This window comes from Eleutherodactylus coqui, chromosome 1 (genome assembly GCF_035609145.1).
Source record: "Eleutherodactylus coqui strain aEleCoq1 chromosome 1, aEleCoq1.hap1, whole genome shotgun sequence".
NCBI classification, from domain to species: Eukaryota; Metazoa; Chordata; class Amphibia; order Anura; family Eleutherodactylidae; genus Eleutherodactylus; species Eleutherodactylus coqui.
Genome location: NC_089837.1, coordinates 307012606 through 307034725, shown reverse-complemented (window position 1 = coordinate 307034725; position 22120 = coordinate 307012606). Strand labels below are relative to the sequence as shown.

Sequence of the window (22120 nt, the reverse complement as noted above, 5' to 3'; positions counted from 1 at the left end):
CTAGATGTATTTTTATTGTGTCCTGATATACAATATAAGGGTGCATTCAGATGACCGTATATCGGCCGGGTATTCACGCCGGCCGCTATACGGCATCTCTCTCTGCAGGGGGAGGAGGCTGGAAGAGCCGGGAGCAGTGCTCTGAGCTCCCGCCCCCCTCTCTGCCTCCTCTCCACCCCCTCTCCACTATTTGCAATGAGAGGAGACAGAGAGGGGGCGGGAGCTCAGAGCACTGCTCCCGGCTCTTCCAGCCTCCTCCCCCTGCAGAGAGACGCCGTATATCGGCTGGGCCTGAAAACCCAGCCTATATACGGTCGTCTGAATGCACCCTAACACAATACATACAATACAACCATAGAATTTAAAGAGGGTTACTTAGTTTTTATCATGCAATGTAATAAATAATGGTTGCATCTCACAACTAGAAGCACACACTCTGCTGCACAATCAATCTAAACATAAAAGGTCAGCACGCAAAGCTCCCATAAAAACTTTTCTATATTTTATTCATTGCAATTAAGATGTTGCAGTACAATAGAGATGAGTCTCCAATGTGCAGCAGATAGGAAAAAGGAAGGTATACAACATATCAAGTTCATAGAATTAAATATATGCTCAAAACGTGCATGTATGCAAAATTATATATAGACAAACATTTAACCCCTTCCCGCTACAGGACGTACATTTACGTTCTGGAGCGTCGGGGTGTGTATGCAGAGAGGTCACGGGGCGACCTCTCTGCATACAGCGCGGGCGTCAGCTGTTTACTACAGCTGACACCTGTGGGCAATACCTGCGATCGGCTGTTCAGGCGACTGCGGCTATTAACCCTTTAAATGCTGGTGTCAGTTCTAACAGCGGCATTTAAAGCCCCTGAACGCTGTTCGGGGGTGTTGTGCAGTCCCCCTGCGGTGAGATCAGGGGAGCCGTGCAGGTGTCATGGCTGCCGGGGGCCTTCTGAAAGGCCCCAGGGCTGCCTTGAGAGATTGCCTATCAAGCCATCCCCTATAGCATTACGTCATGCTGCAGGAGCGATCAAAGTATCACATATTGTAGTCCAGAGGGGGACTTAAAAGTAAAGTAAAAAAAAAAGCAATAAAGTTTTTTTCATTGTAAAAACAAAAAGTAATAAAAGTTTAAATCACCCCTCTTTTGCCATATCTATAATTAAAAAGTCTAAATAATAAAATAAAAATACATATTTGGTATCACCACGTCCATAAAAGTCCGATCTATCAAATTAGCACATTATTTACCCCACACGGTGAACATCGTCCGGAAAAAAAAAGAAAACACTAGAAATGCACTTTTTCAGTCACCCTGTCTCCCAGAAAAAAACACAATAAAAAGCGATCAAAAAGTTCTATGTATTCCAGATTAGTACTAACCGAAACTATAGGACATCCCGCAAAAAATGAGCCCTCGCTCAACTACGTCGACAGAAAAATAAAAAAGCTATTGCGCGCACAAGATGATCGCAGAAAATAATTGAAAAAAATTAAATGTCTTTGAACAAAAAAGAGTAATACAGTAAAAAAAAAACTATACAAGTTTGGTATCGTAGCAATCGTACTGACCCATAGACTAAAGTTATCATGTCATTTTTCTCACAATTTGTGAGCCGTAGAAACAAGACGCACCAAAAGATGGCGGAATGTGTTTTTTGTTTTTTTTTCATCTTACTCCACTTAGAATTTTTTAAAAGTTTTTCAGTACATTATATGGAACATTAAATAGCACCATTGAAAAATACAACTTGTCAAGCAAAAACAAGCCCTCATACAGCGACGTCGATGGATAAATAAAGGAGTTATGATTTTTATAATGGGGGGGGGGACGAAAATGGAAAAAAAAGGGCCGCGTCATGAAGGGGTTAATCATATAAAATGACACATCAAGCATATAAAGCATTCAATCTATGCATATAAGCAGCAGTACATGATGTGTACCCCCTGAGGAAGCTTGGGGCGAAACACGTGTCGGGGGTGCAGGTGGTAAGGTGGGCTTTACACATTATGTACTGCTGCTTATATGCATAGATTGAATGCTTTGTATGCTTGATGTGTCATTTTATACAATTAAATGTTTGATATGTAATTTTGCATACATGCACTTTTTGAGAATATATTTAATTCTATGAACTTGACATGTTGTATGCCTTCCTTCCGTCTGTCTGCTGCACATTGGAGACTGATCTCTATTGTACTGTAACATCTTTTTAATTGTAAAGAATAAAATATAGATACGTTTTTATGAAAGTTTTGCGTGCTGACCTATTATTTTTAGTTAGTGTTTATCATGACTCTATGTAAAAATTTAATAGTAAGCAGCACCCCCCCTCCCCCCCCCCCCCCCCCCCACTCCTATGAATGGTAGGTGTGTGAGTGGTTGTTTAGAAGTATTTTATCAATATTTTGCACTTGTGTCCATATTCCATATAGCATTTTTCCTTTCTGCATGCTGCTGGGATTTGGTATTTGTACCTGCCCATATACCAACCTTTTGTAATCATTTATCGTATGGGGTGCAGGAGGACAAGTAACAATACAGCCAGGCAAGTTGCAGTAAGCGGTGTCTTTCTTAAGAATTATTTGGCAACAAATAGGGGGTACAACTGGCAGCATCATGCAGCATATATATGTGTGAAAATAGCAAAAGATTAGCAGTCTCTGTATGTCCTAGATATAATGCCAAGTCTCTATATATCACTAGGTCAATAAGCATATACACTAGGTGCTCTTCCCCTTTTTTACATGTGGCTTTAGGAATGCTCTCCTCTTTATCTCTGTTCTGGTGTCATGTTCATGCTGGTGCTGGTCACTGGTTAAGCCCCCGGTATCAGGATTACTCAGTGTCTGCAGCACTGCTGTCTCCCCCAGTACCACACTACTCTGGCACTAGCTAGCTCAATGTTGGTGACACAGCTCTGCTACTCCTGTTTGAATGTTGCAGCTGACACTCAGTGGCCAGATTACAAAACCTCACTCTGCAGACCTTGAATCTCACCTTCGTCTCTGTACACACATGTATTTCTCAGGAAACCAGTGCTCACCCCATTCCCGTCTAAACTGGAACTCCTTCCCGGGAACAGCCTCTCCACTTACAGTGCCTTCAGCTGTTAGTCACAGGTGGACAGTCCTTTGGCTCCGCCTCTTGGTAACAGCAAGTTACATGGCTATCTTGCATATATTAAAGTAAATATGTATATTAAATATGTTATTCAGCCTTTCGAAATTCATAGCCCATTCTCTACATAAGCCATCAATATCTGTTAAAAGGTTGCCTGCCACTCGGGACCCCTGTCAATCCACTGATTGAAGGGGCTGCAGCCCTGCAGCTTCCTCAATATTTACAATTCTGTCGGTGCTTTCGCTGTATTTTTATAACAACCCTTCTCAGTGCCCTAGACTTGTCTCATTGAAGTGAATGGGAAAATCTGTAGCACTCAAAATGGCCGTTATAAGGGCGGCTTCACAGCGTGTTAACGTGTGCAAAATCTGAAAAGAATACAGCCCATTGTTTTGGGTTAATTCTCACTTTCACTTTTGCGCAAGCATTTTGGCCGCACAAAAGAAAAAAAAACGTAACATGCTGTATTTTAGTGAGCATTTGCACAACAAAGGCACCATAGGAGTTTATGGGGTGCGCAAATACATCCCAGATCCCTGCGCCATTGTGCTATGAACTGAACAATTTTGCAGAGAAATCAACATACTGGTGACTAATTAAAACTGCACAGCCTTTTAAATCACGGTGCGGGTGGTTCCCGCGCTGATGTGAACGGTCCCCAGCAGTGCAAAAATTAGTGTAAAAAGCACATATACTCCATGAGGGCTTAGTCACATGGGCGCATTGGCGCCCGTGTTACTGCAGGTAGAAGACAGCTGCACTTCAGGACGGAAATCTCTCTACAGCGCCGGAGGAAAGAACATTTGACCGGCTTCATTGCCGCTCATGTGTTCGTTCTTCAGCGCAGCGGGGAGTCGTCCGTCTTGAAGTACGGCCGTCTTCTTCCTGCAGTAAGGGCTCAGTCACACGGGCGCATCGGCGCCGGTGTACGGGTGCCGATGCGCCCGTGTGACTAAGCCCTGATAGTGTGACCTTCACTGCACTTACATTCATGTGAAACTGGAAATATAGTGTTCTAAGCGCTAAGAGGATCATGCTGACATGTAAACAGTAAAGAGGCTGCAGCACTTGCATGCGCTTCATAGTCCCATCAATCAGCGGATCAGTCCTGAGCAGCGAACACTTCAATTCATGCTGCTTGCACCAAATTCTGACCCTTTCATCCACCTGGTACAACAGAAATCTAGATTAATCTGACCAAGCAATGTTTTTCCACTGCTCACTGATCCAATATTTGTGCTTTTTTTTTTCTCCCATTGGAGTCTTGCTGAGTCTTCTGATAGATAGCACAGGTATTGGAACTGGTCATCTGCTGTTAGAGCCCATCCATGCTAAGGAATAGAGATGAGCGAGCGTACTCGTTAAGGGAAATTACTCAAGCGAGTATCCCCATTTTCGAGTACATGCCTGCTTGCCAGAAAAGATTCGGGGGCCGGTGGGCGGTAGGGGGCCGGCGGGGGGGGGGGGGGGGCAGAGGGAAACAGGGGGGAAATCTCTCTTTCCCTCTCCCCCACTCCCCCCTGCTCACTCCCGCAACTCACAGCTCACCCCCGCCAGCCCCCGAATCTTTTCGGACGAGCAGGCATATACTCGAAAAGGGTGATACGTGCTCGAGTAATTTGCATTAACGAGTATGCTCGCTCATCTCTACTAAGGAACAATGAGTTTTATTTGCAGACACGATAGTTGGATCACCAACATTGTTTTTGGCTGCAATTCTTAAAGTTCTCCTCTGATACTTTTTATTCATGGGTTGTTTATGTCTACTGTGTTTCCCTGAAAATGAGACCCTGTCTTGTATTAATTTTTGCCCCAAAGGAGGCGCTAGGTCTTATTTTTTGGGGATGTCTTATTATTATTACCTTGCAGGCTCGGTCCAGGACCTTCCTGCTACTCTCTAGAGCTCCTACGTGCTTCCTGCAGTCCTCGGATGCCCACAGAAGGTCACTTCCTGGTTACTAGAATTAAAAGTCCCGCCTTAAAGGGGTTGTCCCGAGGCAGCAAGTGGGTCTATACACTTCTGCATGGCCATAATAATGCACTTTGTAATGTACATTGTGCATTAATTATGAGCCATACAGAAGTTATAAAAAGTTTTATACTTACCTGCTCCGTTGCTGGCGTCCTCGTCTCCATGGTGCCGACTAATTTTCGCCCTCCGATGGCCAAATTAGCCGCGCTTGCGCAGTCCGGGTCTTCTTCTTTTCTGAATGGGGCTCCGTGTAGCTCCGTGTAGCTCCGCCCCGTCACGTGCCGATTCCAGCCAATCAGGAGGCTGGAATCGGCAATGGACCGCACAGAAGCCCTGCGGTCCATGAAGACAGAGGATCCCGGCGGCCATCTTCACCAGGTGAGTATGAAGACGCCGGACCGCCGGGATTCAGGTAAGCGCTGTGCGGGTGGTTTTTTTAACCCCTGCATCGGGGTTGTCTCGTGCCGAACGGGAAGGGGGGGTTTAAAAAAAAAAAAACCCGTTTCGGCGCAGGACAACCCCTTTAAGGAAGCAATGTCCCTTATTCGTTCTCGAGTGCTGCTCAGCCAATTAATGCCACGCTCGATGAACCAATCCGATGGTTGTGATTGGTTTATCAAATGCTGCATTGATTGGCTGAGCAGCGGTCGAAGAACCAATCACAGCCATCGTGATGTGGAGGCTGAATTCTTGAATTGATTTATGAATTGCCTGAGCCACGGCATTGATTGTCCATGTAATAAATTACGCCTCCACAATGCGATGGCTGTGATTGGTTCATCAAGTGCTGTACTTATTGGTTTTCGAGAGCTGCTTAGACAATCAGAGCCATCACTTCCTGGAGGTAGGATTTATGAATCCTGTAAGCAGGAAATGATCTTCTGTGGGCAGCGGGAGGGACCTGGACCGAGCCTGCTAGGTGATGTATTCTTTTTTATTTAATTCAGCTAGGGCTTATTTCCGCAGTAAGGCTTATATTTTAAGCCTCCATGAAAAATCAGAGTAGGGCTTATTTTCAGCGTAGGACTTATTTTGGGGAATCAGGGTGTCTTTCCTCGATCATACCATTTTTTTGAATACTCTTCACACTGTTGCACAAGAAACAAATCCCTCATTTGAAATCTTTCAGGTCCATCAATTTTTCCATTCTAAAATTGATTCATACGGAAAGAAGTGATCCATAAAAAAATAACTCACCTGATTTTATGCTGCACTCTAGGGTCACGTGTCCAATTTCCACAAACAGAACCTCCAATCCTGAGAGGGCAGCTGTCTCTAATAAAGTGGACATTTAGTGTATCCAAGTATTACACCAAGAAATATATAACAGTACAGGCAAACTATTGCATAAACTACAGGCAAGGTGAAGGGGTATCTCGCATAACTTTTTAAAGTCACATCCCAAAATGGTTAAATGGTTTTATTACTTTTTACAAACGTAGACTTCAAAAGTAACAGTGTTGTTATTTATGAATTTTCATAATCTGGTCCATATAAATGAGCCGTACAGAAACAGAAATAATATGGTAAAGGTAGGGAATGAGATATGTGAAATCTATAGGTTGTACAACAGCTTTACAGCCTTCATATTAATATCTATCATTGCTGTGTTGTCTGCAGGTACCCTAGAAGATTCATGTAGTGCCTTTAGTGACAACATAAATGGAACTCGATCCAAGTGCAAAATGTCAGAAGAACTACCTGCCACTTAAAGTTCATGGAGATGATGATATGAAATTCCGATTTCTTCCTGCAGCAGGCATGTACGGGCTTGCATTTGTCATCAGACTCAGCAGATACTAAAACAACCACAAGGGTGGCACAATCAGTCCCTCCAATCAGCCGGCTTTGCATGCACTCAGTGCTGGAGAGTTACTATGCAGTTTGGACTGTTCACTGTGCTTGTCTTGATCTTGATGGATATTGCAGAAGACAGCAGCAAGGTTGTGAAGGGGAGGAGACACAGGAGAAGTAAGTACAACTCCCAGAATCCTGACACTGACGGAAGCAATATCACTATCATTCATTACATTTCAAGTGGGAACATGTTAAATAATTAGGATGCTATTTATTTATGACCCTATTCAGACTTCAATAAAGGCTTCCGGTCTGTTTAATACGCCTGTCTTAACCCAAATGTGTTGGAGTAAAATGCGCTAAAATTATTAAGAGGTGCACATTGTTTGTTCGAGGACCAAAAAGTCAAATCTACTTTAGTTGTCAACCGGTATGAATTTCTGCTGTAGTTTATTACAGATTCTGGCATAAATTATAGTAACTTAGTTGAACTGAGGGCGGCCCTTTCACTAACCCACGCCCACTTTGAGGAAAAACTGTCACTTTTTATGCCTGAATACAAGTGTACAGCGGTTACTAAATTCTGCCTTTGTGTTTTAATTCCTTGCCATTTTAAGGCTGGGTTCACAAGGGACGAATTTTCAGCGGAATTCTCGCGGATTGGCCGCACCGAAAATCCGTGAGAATTCTGATGGTAAACCACAGCTGCAGGTTTTGGAGTGGCTTCACCGCCTGCATTTCCGCTGCGGCCATCCCTCCCCATAAAGAGGAGAGAGGACACTGTGGAAGAAAAAAATTGACATGCTGCGTCTTTAATATCTGTGCTGCATGGCCGATTCCGGAAGGTTTGGCCACAACGGATTGGCCACAGCGTGGGTACGAGATTTTTGTAAAATCTAATCCACTTTGCTGGCTAATCCTGGGATCAAGAGCCACGTGCGGAATTTCCATGCTGACAGTCCGCACGGAAATTATGCAGGGAAATATGTCCCATGTGAACCCAACCAAAAGGTTTCAGCTTGCTGTCAGCAGATAGAAACATTCCTATATACGTTCAGAAGCTTAAAAAAAATGTATAAATCTTATTGTATATTTAGATTTTTTTTAGTGCGTTGTCACTCTTTTTACAAAAATATCAGGCAGCCTGGAGATGGCAGAGTCAGATTCCGCATGTGGGCACCCCAGCCGGCGACCCCGCGCACGTCTCTTCTGTAGTCTTTATCTGTACTGCGGATGGTCCAGACGGCGAGCCGATTTTTCCTCCGCGAAAGGAAATCGCAATTGATTTCTGCTTGTATGCAGGAAGCAGCGGTTCTCCATAGGATGTAATGAATGGTATTTGCTGCGGATTCGCGGTGCGGACGCTGACCATGGATTCCGCAATGCATATGCTAAGAAAATTGTGTAAGATTTGTGCGTTGCAAGACGCACAAATCTTGCGCGCATATGAACCCCATTCTTTTGAATGGAGTCATGCACGTGAGTGATTTTTTTCAAAAAATTGTGGCATGCTCTAGCTTTGCTCATTCCTCGGAACGCATCACCCATAGTTTTCAACGGCACAGGAAAACACATTGCACAGCATCAATAAAGAATGGGAAAGACTTGCTGATTTACAGAATTGCAACCTCACAGAAGTGTTGAGAGGCGTTTTTAACAGAAAAACTCCTCAAGCCCATTGGTACATTGCATGTTTACGAGCGGGATATCGGGCCGAGTTTCACGGCCTGATATCACACTCAGCCATGTGTAGCTAGCCTAAATAATATTTTTTTACATTGTTTCTAAACTTCCCCCTCCCCAACTAACTTCAGATTATGCCCCTTGCTCTTTAGTTTCTTGTTAAAAACACTTCCCTCCTGAACCTTAGTCATATTTTTAACATAGTTAAAGGTTTACATATTGTCCCCTCTCTCTTCTTTCCTCCAGACTACACAAAGTAAAGAGGATGTGCCAAGATATAAAATTTTCCGTATCCAATCTCCAGTACTCCCATTGAAATGAATGAAATGGCTGTATACATGTGCGAACGGTATTAGTGTATCTTGACGCCACCAGGATGTCCTGGTGGAGCCAAGATTGACAGGGGGATGACGCCCCCTGTACCTGATTGGCTGCACAGCGGCGTGAGCTGCAGGTCCTGGCAGCCCACTAAGTAAAAGGTACAATTCCAAGGCCTTAATATCATAAGCTGACATCGGCCTGGGGCTGCAGCCAGGCAGCCCCAGGTGCAAGGTTGCTACCCATTGGCGACATACAAGGTGGGGACGCAACTGACAGGCTGTGGATGGGATGAAGGGTTCATCCGGTGGTCGGCCGTGACGCTTCTGGTCTGATAGTCGGCCAGCACGCAAGACAGAGGCTCTGTATGGGAGGGACGGCTCATCCGGCGGTCGGGAGGGACGCATGGCTGAGAAGCACTGCAGAAGCAAGCGGTGAGAGTCCATGCTGCAGTGTCAGCTTTGCTTTTTGCCGGCGGTGCTGCCTTTCCTTCTTCTTAGCCGCACTTTATTCATTGCAGAGATTGTCAGGGTAAGTGGATGAGTAATCCTCACCCTAAGCCGCCAATAAACCATGCACACGCTGCTAGGACCTTGAAGTCTTGAGCCAATTTGGAGCCAGGGGTGTGAGAGGGGCGTTCCCCCTGTCAAACCCCTAGCTTCCGGTGGCATCAAGATACACTAAGACCTGTGCAAACTCTGTTGCATTCATACAGAGACCTTCAGGACCACTGTTCTCGAGATCGGTGGGGGTCTCAGTGGTCAGACCCCATCACTCAAACAGTGATCCTCTATCCTTTAAGTTCCTTAAGTCTCTCTTGATAAGTTTTATGCTTAAAGGAGTTTTCTGTCCTTTTTTTAACTGATAACCTTTCCCCTGGGGGCAGTGGGTAGCAGGCAGCTGGTCAGACATTGTCATTAAATAAAATGTAAAAGCGTGGCACTGTGTTGATGGCAACGTCTGGCCCGCTGCACTGAACAGCGAGCTTGGATAATCAGCTGATGGACAGGGGTCCTGAGTGGTGGACTTATCCTGTCCATCAACTACTGATAGGTCATCAGTTAAAAAAAGGGCAGACAACCCCTTTAAGACCTTCCATTATTTGGAGCCCATTTTCGGACTCGTTCTATTTTATCATTGTCTTTTTGTTCATGAGGTCTACAGAACTACACACAGTATTGCAGATGTGGTCTCAACAGAACTTTATACACCGGGATCACAATCTCATTCTTTCTACTGGTTATCCCTTTCACTATGCAGCCAAGCATCTTACTTGCTATTCCTGCCTGACTGTACTGTGGACTCATTTTGAGGCTGTTAGAAATTAGAACCCCTAAATCTTTCTCGTCTGAAGTCACGCATAACAGAGAACTGCTGATATAATATTCAGTCCGAGGATTCCTTCTCCACAGGTGCATTATTTTACATCTGGAAACATTGTACTGCAGTTTCCATTGCTTTTACCATTTATCTAGTAATGCTAAAGAATTTTCCATGTTCAAGACACACTGATTTATATATAAAATAAAATCCCAAAACTGAAGTTTCACTGGAAACAGCAAATTTAGGTGATAATTGCCCAGTGTACATATGACCACCAACAGGGCACTAGGCGAGAAATTGCTCACATGTTGGAGTCGCTTGTTTTTTGTAAAACTAAAACCCAAGTAACTATTTGGCTATGTAAACAGGAGCTTCTCAATGTTTGAGCGATTCTTGTTTACTGTCAATTGAGGTGGGCAGGACAGAATGATCCTAGGCCACTCCATCTTTATTCACTTAAACAACTATTGCTCCTGTGTTAGCACCGAAATGATAGTCTGGCAGCAGTGCATTGGATGGCTGTTGGGTGCTTACGCACCAACAGTCATCCAATGTAAGGCCCCTTGTCCACGGGCGTTGTGGATCTCCGCCGCGGGAGCCACCACCCGGGAGCAGGAGCCGGCAGACAGATCTCTGCTGTCAGCCTATCTGACAGATAGGCTGACCACTGAGAATTGTGGCAATTTGCAGCATGCTGCGAATTGCCGGCCGCGAGCGGACAATCGCAATGGTTCTCTGCTTGTGGACACGGGGCTGGCGCTTTCCATAGCAATGCTATGGAAAGCTTTAGACGGTGTGATCTGCTGGCGGTAAATCACACCCGTGGACAGGGGGCCTAAAGGGACTTCAAGGTAGTAGGTAATTGATAAAGACAACAACAAAGTTATATATAAAAACAATGCAAAATCAGATGACTGGTTGATTAGTGTACTGATAAAGGACTAGAGAGGAAATATGGAGAAAAAGAAGTAGAAAAGAGAGAAAAAGAAAGGAAAAATGGGGGAGCTAAAGGAGAATGAGACCCAGGGTAAGAAGGAGATTAGCAGACATATTAGGAGAACAGTAAAATGAAACAAATCATGTTTAGCCTGACGAAGAGCCCGAGAGGTTTGCAAGCTCGCTATTACATCATGTATTTTTGTTAGCCATTAAAAGGTATCATATCTACAAGATTACATGGTTTCTCTTGCTGGGAACAATCACATTTTGCTCTACTGGCTAACACAGTACCAAACCTTTGTTTTCATTATAACATGGGGAACAGGTACAGTATGCTTGAGAGTTTTCAAAACAGAGCCAATAATGCCATGAATGTAAAAATTTATCATGAAATCCTCAAAAAGAGACCATTCAATCCTCGATCAGTTATACCTGCTGAACTTTTTGGAACCAAAGACATATGGCGGGAGGGTTTACTTGTCTCCAGGAGGTAAATATGCAAGCTTGTGCTGCAATGATCAAATGGTGAAAGTTAGACTTTTTGTAGGAAGCAAGGCGGATGTCACACAGATGGAGAAGGAAGAGGTCAGGAAATTTAGGAAGTATGTAGTCCGTAAATTTCAAAGTAATTCATCATTCGATCATTCAAATGGTATTAGTGTTTCTTGACACCACCAGAAGCTAGGGGTTTGACAGGAGTAACGCCCCTGTCACACCCCTAGCTCCCAATAGGCTCAAGAAGCTAAGGTCCTGCAGGTAGCTACGAGCCGGGGAACCAAGGATAATTGCGGCGGAGCCGAATCGGGACCCATGCTGCTGTAGGAGTGCAACCCAATCACAGCACTACCACCTGCTTTGGTCGCAGGGAAACATGAAGAGGAAGCATAGAGTGGTGCACGTCTGCGGAGAAACCTGTCATAGCACTGCTGCCTGCTTGGCCCCGCTGTGGGAGCAGAAGCGCTGCGCATATATCCAAGTGTGGCAGGAGTGGGACCTGTGGACAACAGCGCCGACCACACTACAAACTCTCCCAGACGCTGTGGCCGCAAGTGGAGCGGCACCTCTACAGTACTGTGGCCATGCTGCATGTGCGGGAGCAGGGCACAGCAGCGGGTACGGCAGTCACAGCGGTCACTGAGCGGGACCAGGGCACAGCAGTGGCTATGCTAGTTGCAGCGCTCCCGGCTGCTTTGGCCACAGGGGGAGCGGCTGCGGGAATATACTGTGGCGGGGAGGGAAATGGGGGACCTGTGTGGTGTGAGACAACCGAACATTTGTGTAAGGGAGGGAGGGTTAGAGTGAGGGGTACATCTAACAGTTAGCCTTATATTATATATTTAAGACTAACTGTTACACTTTGCCCTCATCCTAACCCTCAATCCCTGTCAGAAATCACTGGAGCTGCATTACTTTACTGGGCTGCTAGGACCTGCGGCCCATCGACCTCTGCAGCCAATCAGCTACAGGGGGCATCACCCCCTGTCAAATCTTGCCTCCACCAGTTCTTCCTAGTGGCGTCAATAAACACTAATACCTATTCAAATAATAAATGAATTGTGTGAAAATCAACAATAATCATTCATTGTAAACACAGCCAATGACTGAACAGTAAGAAACAATGGTCTATCCCATTGCCTAATTTCCTTAGAATCCGGGGTTATATGCCATCGGGACCCAGCTATTTGTTTATTTTGATCTGTTTAAGGTGGCTTTGCACTTCCTCCTGGGTTAGGCCGGCTTCACACGGCCGTGACAGGCTCCGCCGTGAAATTCCGCGACGGAGCCCGTCACGGCGCCCCCCAGGAGACCACATACTTACCTGCGGATCCGGAGTCCTTGCTCCCGCATGACGCTTCCCCGCCCACCGCCGCCGTGTCATGTGACACGCCGGCCACGTCACATGACACGCCGGCCGCGTCATATGACGCGGCGGCAGTAGGCGGGGAAGCGTTTTCACGCTATCTTCCGCTGTGCTACAGCGGGAGATAGCGTGAAGGGACGGCTTTCATTGACTGCAATGGAAGCCGTCCGCGCGTACACCCGCGGCAAATAGAGCATGCCGCGGGTGAGGACGGGAGATTTCACGGTGCGGAATTCCGCGGTGGAATTCCGCACCGTGTGCCCTGAGCTATTAGGTTCAATAGAACCTAATAGCTGTGGGCAACGCAGCGGATTTTCGCCGTGAATTACGCGGCGGAAATCCGTTTGCGGAAAGGAGGCCTTAGACTGATGACATTTAATGAAGAGTTTACATTATAACTTTACATTTCACCTGACATTTCATTTTCTTCAGTGAATGCACTAGTTTAAAAATTATTTAATACATTTGCTTTCTCCTCACAACCCACTACATTTTACCTAGATTATTTTTTAAAAAGCCAACATTTTCAATATTAATCTTTTTACTATTTATATAGTTAAAGAACAATTTAAGTTTAGTTTTACTCTCTTTGGCAATGAGTCCCTCTGTCTCTACCTTTGTTGCTTTTATTGTTTTTTAATTAAATTGTTTTTAAAAATTATTTTTTTCTTATGGGGTTTAAGTGCGTATATGCTGTATTCTTGTTTTAGTAGTTTAAATGCTTCCTTTTTGTTATTTATTGCCCCCTCTACATCTTTATTGAGCCACATTGATTTTCCAAATCCTCTTATTTCTGTAAGGTATGAACAAGTCACAGTGAGTATTTAAGATGGTTTTAAAAATCTCCCATTCACTGTCTGTACTCCTATTTTTGAGTACATTATCCCAGTTGAAAAGGTTGAGGGCATCAATATGCTGTTTGAACTTTTGGTAGAGCATTCCAGAGGAATGGTGCTACTCTGAAGAAGTCTTGGAGGCGGGAATGAGAGGTTTGGAATTAAAGGGGCACTTAGTCTGATTTCGTTAGCAGAGTGGAGGGCGCAGGCTGGGTGGTGAATTGAGATAAGGGAAGCAACGTAGCATGGCGCAGTCCTGTGCAGAGCTTTATGGATGAGGATGATGACTTTAAATTGCATTCTATATTTGACAGGCAGGCAGTGCAGTGACTGGCACAGGGCAGAGCCATTCAAGTAGTGGCTGGACAGGAAGATGAGCCTGCATTCATGATGGATTGGATAGTGGAGAGTCTGGTGCACGGGAGGCAGATTAGCAGCAAGTTGCAATAATTGAGCCGAGAGTGGATGAGGGCAACAGTGATCGCTTTTAGCGTGTCCACGGTGAGAGAAGGGCAGATTCTTGTGATGTTCTTGAGGTGCAGCTGACATGTTCAGGCCAGAGATTGGATGTAGGGAGTAAATGAGAGATTGGGGTGGAATATAACTTCAAGGCAACGGACGTGCTGTCTGGGAGTTATGGAGGTGCCATACACTGAGATGGAGATGTCAGGATGAGGTCGGTTAGTAGAGGGCGAAAACAGGAGAAGGTCAGTTTTTGAGAGGTTCAGTTTTAGGTAGTTAGAGGACATAGTGTTAATGACGGTGGACAGACAGTCGGTGGCGTTCTGAAGGAATGGTGCTGTGATGTCACGGGAAGAGATGTATAACTGGGTGTTGTCAGCATAGAGATGGTACTGAAAGCCAAATCTCCTGATGGTTTGTCTAATAGGGGCTGTGTAGATGGGGAAGAGTAGGGGGCTGAGGACTGAGCCCTGGGGGACCCCAACAGCAAGGGGAAAGGGAGGTACAGCTAGCAAAGGAGACACTGAAGGATCAGTCGGATAGGTAGGAGGAGAACCAGGAGAGAGCAGTGTCCTTTAGTCCAATGGAGCAAAGCATAGTGAGGAGGAGTTTATGGTCAACAGTGTCAAATGCTGCAGAGAGATCTAGGAGGATCAGCAGAGAGTAGCCACATCTCGATTTGGCCATCAGGAGGTCGTTTGACACATTAGTTAATCCGGTTTCTGTCGAGTTTAGAGGGCAAAAAGCCAGACTGTAGGGGGTCAAGAAGAGAGTTTTCTGATAGATAGCTTACAAGGTGGGAGTAAACCAGGCGTTCTAATAGTTTGGAGATGAAGGGGAGATTTGAGACGGGTTGGTAGTTGCCGGCATCGGTCAAGTCAATAGTCGGTTTCTTTAGCAGTTGGGATATGATAGTGTGTTCAAATGAGATGGGGAAGATGTCAGAAGTCAGAGAAAGATTGAATATAGTGGTGAGGTGGGAGATGACCACTTGGGAGAGGGACCAGAGAAGGTGTGAGGGAAGAGGGTCACTAGCGCAGGTCGTGGGGCGAGCAGAGGAAAACAATCTGGAGACTTCTTCTTCTGTCATTCGTCTGAGTACAGAGAGTGAGCAGGAGCTGGATGCAGTGCTGACGAGACTAGGATCAGGTCTAGTCTGGGATTAGGAGGTTATTTCCTGCTGGATGTCGTTGGCTATCTTTCTGAAGTAAGCAGATAGCTCTTCAGCACTGAGATCTATCATCGAGGGCTGCAATTTTCGGCTGAGAAGGGAGTGGGAAGTGGCACAGAGTTGTTTATGGTTGTGAGATAGTGAGTAGACGAGAGAGGTGAAGTATACTTGTTTGGCATGTTGGAGGGCTAGGTTTTAGGTTCTGAGCATGAATTTGAAATGGAGAAAGTTTGCAGACTTTTGAGACTTTCTCCACAGCTGTTCAGCACACCTAGAGCACCGCCAGATGAAGCGCGTTTGAGGCATGAGCCATGATTGCTGAGGTCTGCATTGGATGGCTTGGGTCACAGGGGGTGCCACCTCATCCAGGGCATGTGGGCAGCAACTAAGAGAATGGTATTTAACAAGGAGAAATGCAAAGTCCTACATCTGGGCGAGAAAAATGAATAAAGCACATACAGAATGGGAAGAATTTGGCTAAGTAGCAGCCCGTACAGAAGGTAGGAGGGTCTGGAGAGATGCTAGGGAGCTTGACATAAAAAGAGAGGAGGTTATGGTCTGAGAGTGGGAGAGGGGAGTTAGTGAAGTGGGAAGCAAAGTAGAGATGGAGGAAGACCAGATCCAAAGTATTGCCATCCTTGTGAGTGGGAGAGGCTGTGAGTTGTGAGAGACCAAGGGAGGAGGTGAGCGATAGACGCTGAAAGGCAGATAGGGAGAATGGATCGTTGGTGGGGATGTTAAAGTCTCCTAGGATGAGGGTTGGGATTTTGCAGGAGAGGAACTGGGGGAGCCAGGCGGCAAAGTGATCCAGAAACAGATCGGGAGGACCTGGGGATGGTAGATAACTGCTACTCGCATGGACAGCGGATGGAAAAGTGAAAGGGCATGTACCTCGACCGATGGGAATGTAAGTGAGGGTACTGGGGGGATGAACTGGAAGATGAATTGTGGGGAGAGAACAGCACCTACTTCTCCACCTCGCCTGTCTTCCGGTCTTGGGGTATGGGAAAACTGCAGGCCATTATAAGACAGGCCATGTCAGACTGTTGTATCCACATTTCTGTTAGAGCTAGAAGGTTTAGGGATTTAGCAGTGAAAAAATCATAGATGGTGGGGAGTTTGTTGCATGCTGACTGGCAATTCCAGAGTGCACATTGAAAGGAAACCGGGGAGTATATGCACGGACTAGTGGTTGGGCTAGAAGGGTGTCTCAATGGGGCACGTGGGGGGCAATAGTTAGGGGCACTAGAGGGTGGCCCAGGATTGGGAGAAATATCCCCTGCTGCTAGTAACAGCAGGATAGCGATGCTGAGCAGCTGGGTAGGGGATTTATGAGGGTGATTGTTATGTTTCACTGTAGCTTTAGGAGGATTAAGGTGTCTTAGGAAAGTGAAGAGTGTTTGTGAGCTGTGCATGGGTGAGGAAAGGAGAGGGGCTGATATGGATAGAATGCACCAGAGGTGGGCATTGGAGGTAGGTTTGAAAGAAGACAGTAAAGATAAGTATAGAGACTACAGTAGAAGTGATGGTCAGGAAGTGAAGGTTTTTTTAGACAATTTGTGCGGTATACCTGTCTCTTGCCATGTCAAACTGCCATGTTTAACTTAATATCTACAAATATCTGAAGGGCTGTTACAGTGCAGAGGGATCAACCCTAATCTCATTTACACAAGGAAAGATTAGAAGAAATGGGATGAAACTGAAAGGGGGGAGACACAAATTAGATATTAGAAAAAACTTTCTGACAGTGAGGGTGATCATTCAGTGGAGCAGGTTACCATGGGAGGTGGTGAGTTTACCTTCAATGGAAGTGTTCAAACAAAGGCTAGACAAATATGTCTGGGATGATTTAGTAAATCCTGCACTGAGCAGGGTGTTGGACCTGATGGGCCTGGAGGACCCTTCGAACTCTACCATTCTATGATTCTATGATAAAAGTACACTTAATCCTAGTCACACTTCATCCAGGGAACACATGCGTGTACTGCCACATGCGTGTCAGTGAATGAAAACTACTTTTAAAACCAAGCAACAGCCAATAGCTGGGATGGACTAGTTTAATTAGATTCATTAAGCAACTAGCCAGTGACCCGCCCATAGGTTTTATGGCTCGCTTACATAAACAACACCTCCACACTAGAACTGGACATAGAGGTGGGGGATGATACTATATGATGGAGGGTGCACCAAAGATGCACAAAATATGAGCAGTATTCAAACTAGGCGAGAAAGACGTACAATAGACATAACATTAGAAATATGCAAGAAGGTAGCAATGGTGCAGATTAAGCAGAGGTGAGGAGCACGGTGTTTATTTCCTTAATTTCCTGCTGCTTTTCTGGTGTGGCATGTGGTACAGGTAGTATTTTAGAAAATACTTAGGTCCTCGCCCTAAGCTTACGGCCAATTCCCTGAAATGATTTTAAGGACCTTCCATGTGCCTCTAGTTCTGTCATTGGTGCCAAATATGCACCATCACCACTTGGTCCTCACTAGCCACTCCCAGTAATCTGTCAACCGAATCCACGATGTTTCGAACTTGAGCGCCAGAAAGACAACCCACTTGAGCGCCCGTATGACTAAGCCCTTATCATTCAGTTTAAATAGCGTCCATTCAGTAGCTCTCATTCACTTCTTTTTCCTGCCGGAACAACATCTAGCTTTGGCTCAAAAAACTGCTTCAAAAGCTGTGGCTTTTAAAAAATATCTAAATAAACGTGCGTGAAACTACCCTTAAAAGAATGTGTTACCAATAGAGATGAGCGAACGTACTCGTTTCGAGTAATTACTCGGACGAGTACCACCATTTTCGAGTACTTCAGTACTCGGATGAAAAGATTCGGGGGGCGCCGGGGGGGAGGGAGAGGCGTAGCGGCGCGGGGGGTAGCAGCGGGGAACAGGGGGGAGCCCTCTCTCTCCCTCTCCCCCCCACTCCCCACTGCTAACCCCCGTGCCGCCACGGCGCCCCCCGAATTTTTTCGCCCGAGTACGGAAGTACCCGAAAATCGCGGTACTCGGGCGAAAAAGGGGCGTGGCCGAGTACGTTCGCTCATCTCTAGTTACCAAGACAATTAAACATGGGCTTATATTGTTACCCTACTAACAATAAGTGACTCCAATTGGAGCCTCTTTGAGAAATAAATCCATTTAATGCATTATTAATTAATGACAATATTTAGGAGTAATATTTTCTAAAGATATATAATGCTAACTATAATTTGTCACTGAATGAACCATGCCCAGGGCCTTTGTTTTGCGCATTAGAAAAGTTCCCTAGAATTTTTTCTAATTCATTGTTAAGTGATTAATCAATTAAAAGTAAACTTTTCGTGTGATGCTTCATCTCTCTATATGTTTATTGTTCAGTGTTGCGTCTGAGCATCTCACAATCTTATGCTACTCCTTTCCAACTACACCCAAATAAGGCTGGGTTCACACTGCATCTTAGTGTGTACTCAGCTTTTTTCAGAGTTCCATCCGAAATTGCAAAAAATGGCATTCAGATACAACCCTGGACAGAACCATAGGTTTTTATGAGTTAACTGGACCCCACTTTTGTCTTCATTTAGAGTAGGTTTCTATTCTTTTCCAGCATTTTTGGAGCACAGCATAGTGTAGTGAACTAAACTATGCTGTCCAGCACAAATGCCAAAAAGGAATATAAACCTTATTGGTTTCTGACTAATGAAAGCATATGGTTCCATCTTGGGGTTCTGTGTGAGTCTCCTTTTCAGTGAGTCTGATGGATCCTTGAGACAAAGAGTAGTAGGCAGTCTGGACAGAGAGTACATTGTGTGCCACATTGGATGACTTGGACTGTTGTGATTTATTACAATCTGTGTAGAAATCCCAGGATGCGTAGAGGGTATCCTCAAACCACTGGTGTTAAATAGAACCATGGATTATCTCTTTAAAGGTGCCAGCCTACCCACCATGAATGTGGAATCCCTATATTCCAACATTCCACTTGAGCATGGACTAACTGCCTGCCATGTGTACTTTGAGGCTAATGAGATTGCTTCTTCGTCTGTACCAAAATTCACAAAATGTATTTTTTTGCACAACTATTTCTCTTTTGGCAAAACGATATATCTTCAACTCACTGAATCCATCATGGACAGTGAAATGGCACCACAATATTTCTTGGCATCATGAAACCATTGGTATGCTTCTGCTACATTGATGACATCATAATCATCTGGACTCACTTTGGACAAAAACTAGTAAAACTTCATGAACAGTCATTGAATTTTACCCCACCATAAACCTGACATTGAGCCACTTAGATACCGAAATTACCTTTCTAAGCAACTCAATACAGACATCCTTGTACCAAAAACTTATTGATCGTCCTACATGCTTCAGATGGGAAACCTTCTACCCCAAACATATTAAAAAGTCTGTTGTCTACAGCAAGGCAACAGATCACTTAAACTACCTTAAAAGGATATTTTTAAATCAGGGTACCCAAAAGTCAACTGCTCCAATACAGAGGAAAAAGAAAGAAAACAACTACTAGGAAACTCCACCATACCCTGCAGAAGGATGACTACCTGAGAATAATATTTCCAGACCGCCCCCTCCTGTGTTACAAACAACCTTCAAGTTCATGAAGTTTTATGATCCAGAGTTCATTGCCCTCAGACACAGAGAAACCATTTGGTGTGGGTTTGATGTGGGTTTTACAACGTATTTTTGTGTGGAATTCACTGCCTCATTGAAAAAAGGTGAATCTCACAGTGGAAAAGGCGATAAAAGTGACATGCTGCACAATTAAATTCTGCACTGCATGTCAAATTCCACACGGGTATTGTGCACATTTTTTTCCGCAACATGTGAATGAGATTTTTAAAATCTCATTTATTTTCAAGTTACTGCTACTGTAAATTCCACAGCCAATCTTCTCTGTGTGGTAATAGTGTCCCTAAACTGGTGGCCCCAGTAGTACTAGTGTCCCCTATAATGTCTAAGTAGTAATGGTGTCTACCATATTGATGGCTCCAGTAGTAATAGTGCCCCTATACTGGTCCCAGTAGTAGTGCCCACCATATTGGTGGTCTAAGTAGTAATAGTGTCGCCTATATTGACCCCTTAGTAGTGTCCGCCATATTTGTGGCCCCAGCAGTAATAGTGTCCTCTATATTGGTCACAGTAGTAATAGTGTCCCCTACATTATCCCCTGTAGTACTAGTGCCCCCCATATTGGTGGCCCCAATAGTAATAGTGTCAGCTATTTTGGCCTCAGTAGTAGTTTACCCCATATTGGTGGCCCTAGTAGTAATAGCGCCCCCCTCAGACAGATATACTCACTGTCCTTCTGGTTTTCAAAATGCTGCTGCTCTTCTGCTCGCTGCTGCTGCGGTCAGAAGTGTGTGACCCTGGACTCCTCCTCCCTTCTCCTCTCTCCCTGTGGAACCAAGAAGGAGAGGTCAGCAGGGGAGGAACCCGGGTGCACACACTGCCATCACTATGTGCATCCTGTAGCTGCGCCAAATGATTACCAGCTGGGGAGTTGCAGCACTCCAGCTTGTAATCACTTTTGTGGTGACCAGACGTCCCGGGACAAGAGCAGGAGAGAAAAAAGGCTGCCCCACTTAGGGAGCCTGAGGACAGTGGGACACGGTTTCCCAAAGCAGGACTCCCCTGCCTAAATTGGGATGTCTAGTCACCTTAAAATTAATCATGTCTCTGTTAGTACAGATATATTTGTTACACAATCCTGATAAAGAAACCTAGGAAGTTTAAAAAGTTTGCTATGACATCATTTCTTTTCATTAGCCATTAAAATATATTATATCTACAATATTATTTTGTTGTCTTACTTAGAGCAAAAGCATTTTGTTCCAATGGCTAACATGGTACCAAACTGTGACTCTTATGATATAACCACCAGATATGCAATAAAGTCTGATAGATGTGACACCCACATCTATCTTGAGTTTGGATTGGGGGTGGTTGGTATTTATGAAAGCAGCTGAGTAGATATCACTACATTGTTTTTGTTACTCTCATAGATGGCAGTTACAGAAACAGCACAGCGAGCTACAAAGTTTCCATAACTTGGGAGTTGCATGAACACTGGAGTTCATTGTACTTCACTGTTTCTGTAACTCCAGATGACTTCTATAGGAGTTATGCAACAGCATAACGATGACCGCTTTACTGTTTTCGTAGATCCAACCATCCTTGGCCACTTCATTCAGTCAGGCTGGGGATGGTCAGGGCATGACATCGAGATATGTGTAGATCACAGAGGTGGGATTCACATCTAGCAGACTTTTATAGTATAGCCTGTGTATATGCAATAAAAGTTCCAGATGTGAATACCCCTATTTTACTTTATTGCTCCAGAAAGTGCCTGTCTGGCTTCTGTCTCAGTGTTTGCACACACTCTATATCATTTCATTATTTCTTATTCAGGGTTAAGGTTTCGAATCTAATAAATTAGTTGACAAGTGCAGCATATACCAGCAAAAAGAGAGAATGGCTGTCCTGTTCATTGCCCTGTGATGATATTGCTGGGATAGCTGCCTGCTTGGCTCATTGGTTGTGTATTTAGCAAACCTTGGAAGCCTGCATGTGCCTAATGTTGTGTAATCTGCAGGAAGTGCTTGTCTAAGGGATGCAAT

The 22120-nt window shown here is 44.9% G+C and overlaps 1 protein-coding gene across 2 annotated transcripts in view; it reads left to right on the top strand.

The window, feature by feature from the left end:
* RSPO1 (R-spondin 1) overlaps positions 1-22120 on the top strand; it is a 182552-nt gene that overhangs the window by 112873 nt on the left and 47559 nt on the right. For both annotated transcript variants that reach the window (XM_066574856.1, XM_066574862.1), the window contains exon 2: positions 6722-7072. In XM_066574856.1, coding sequence (XP_066430953.1) covers positions 6979-7072 — 94 coding nt within the window. In that variant the 5' untranslated portion in view covers positions 6722-6978. The remainder of the gene's footprint in view (positions 1-6721; positions 7073-22120) is intronic.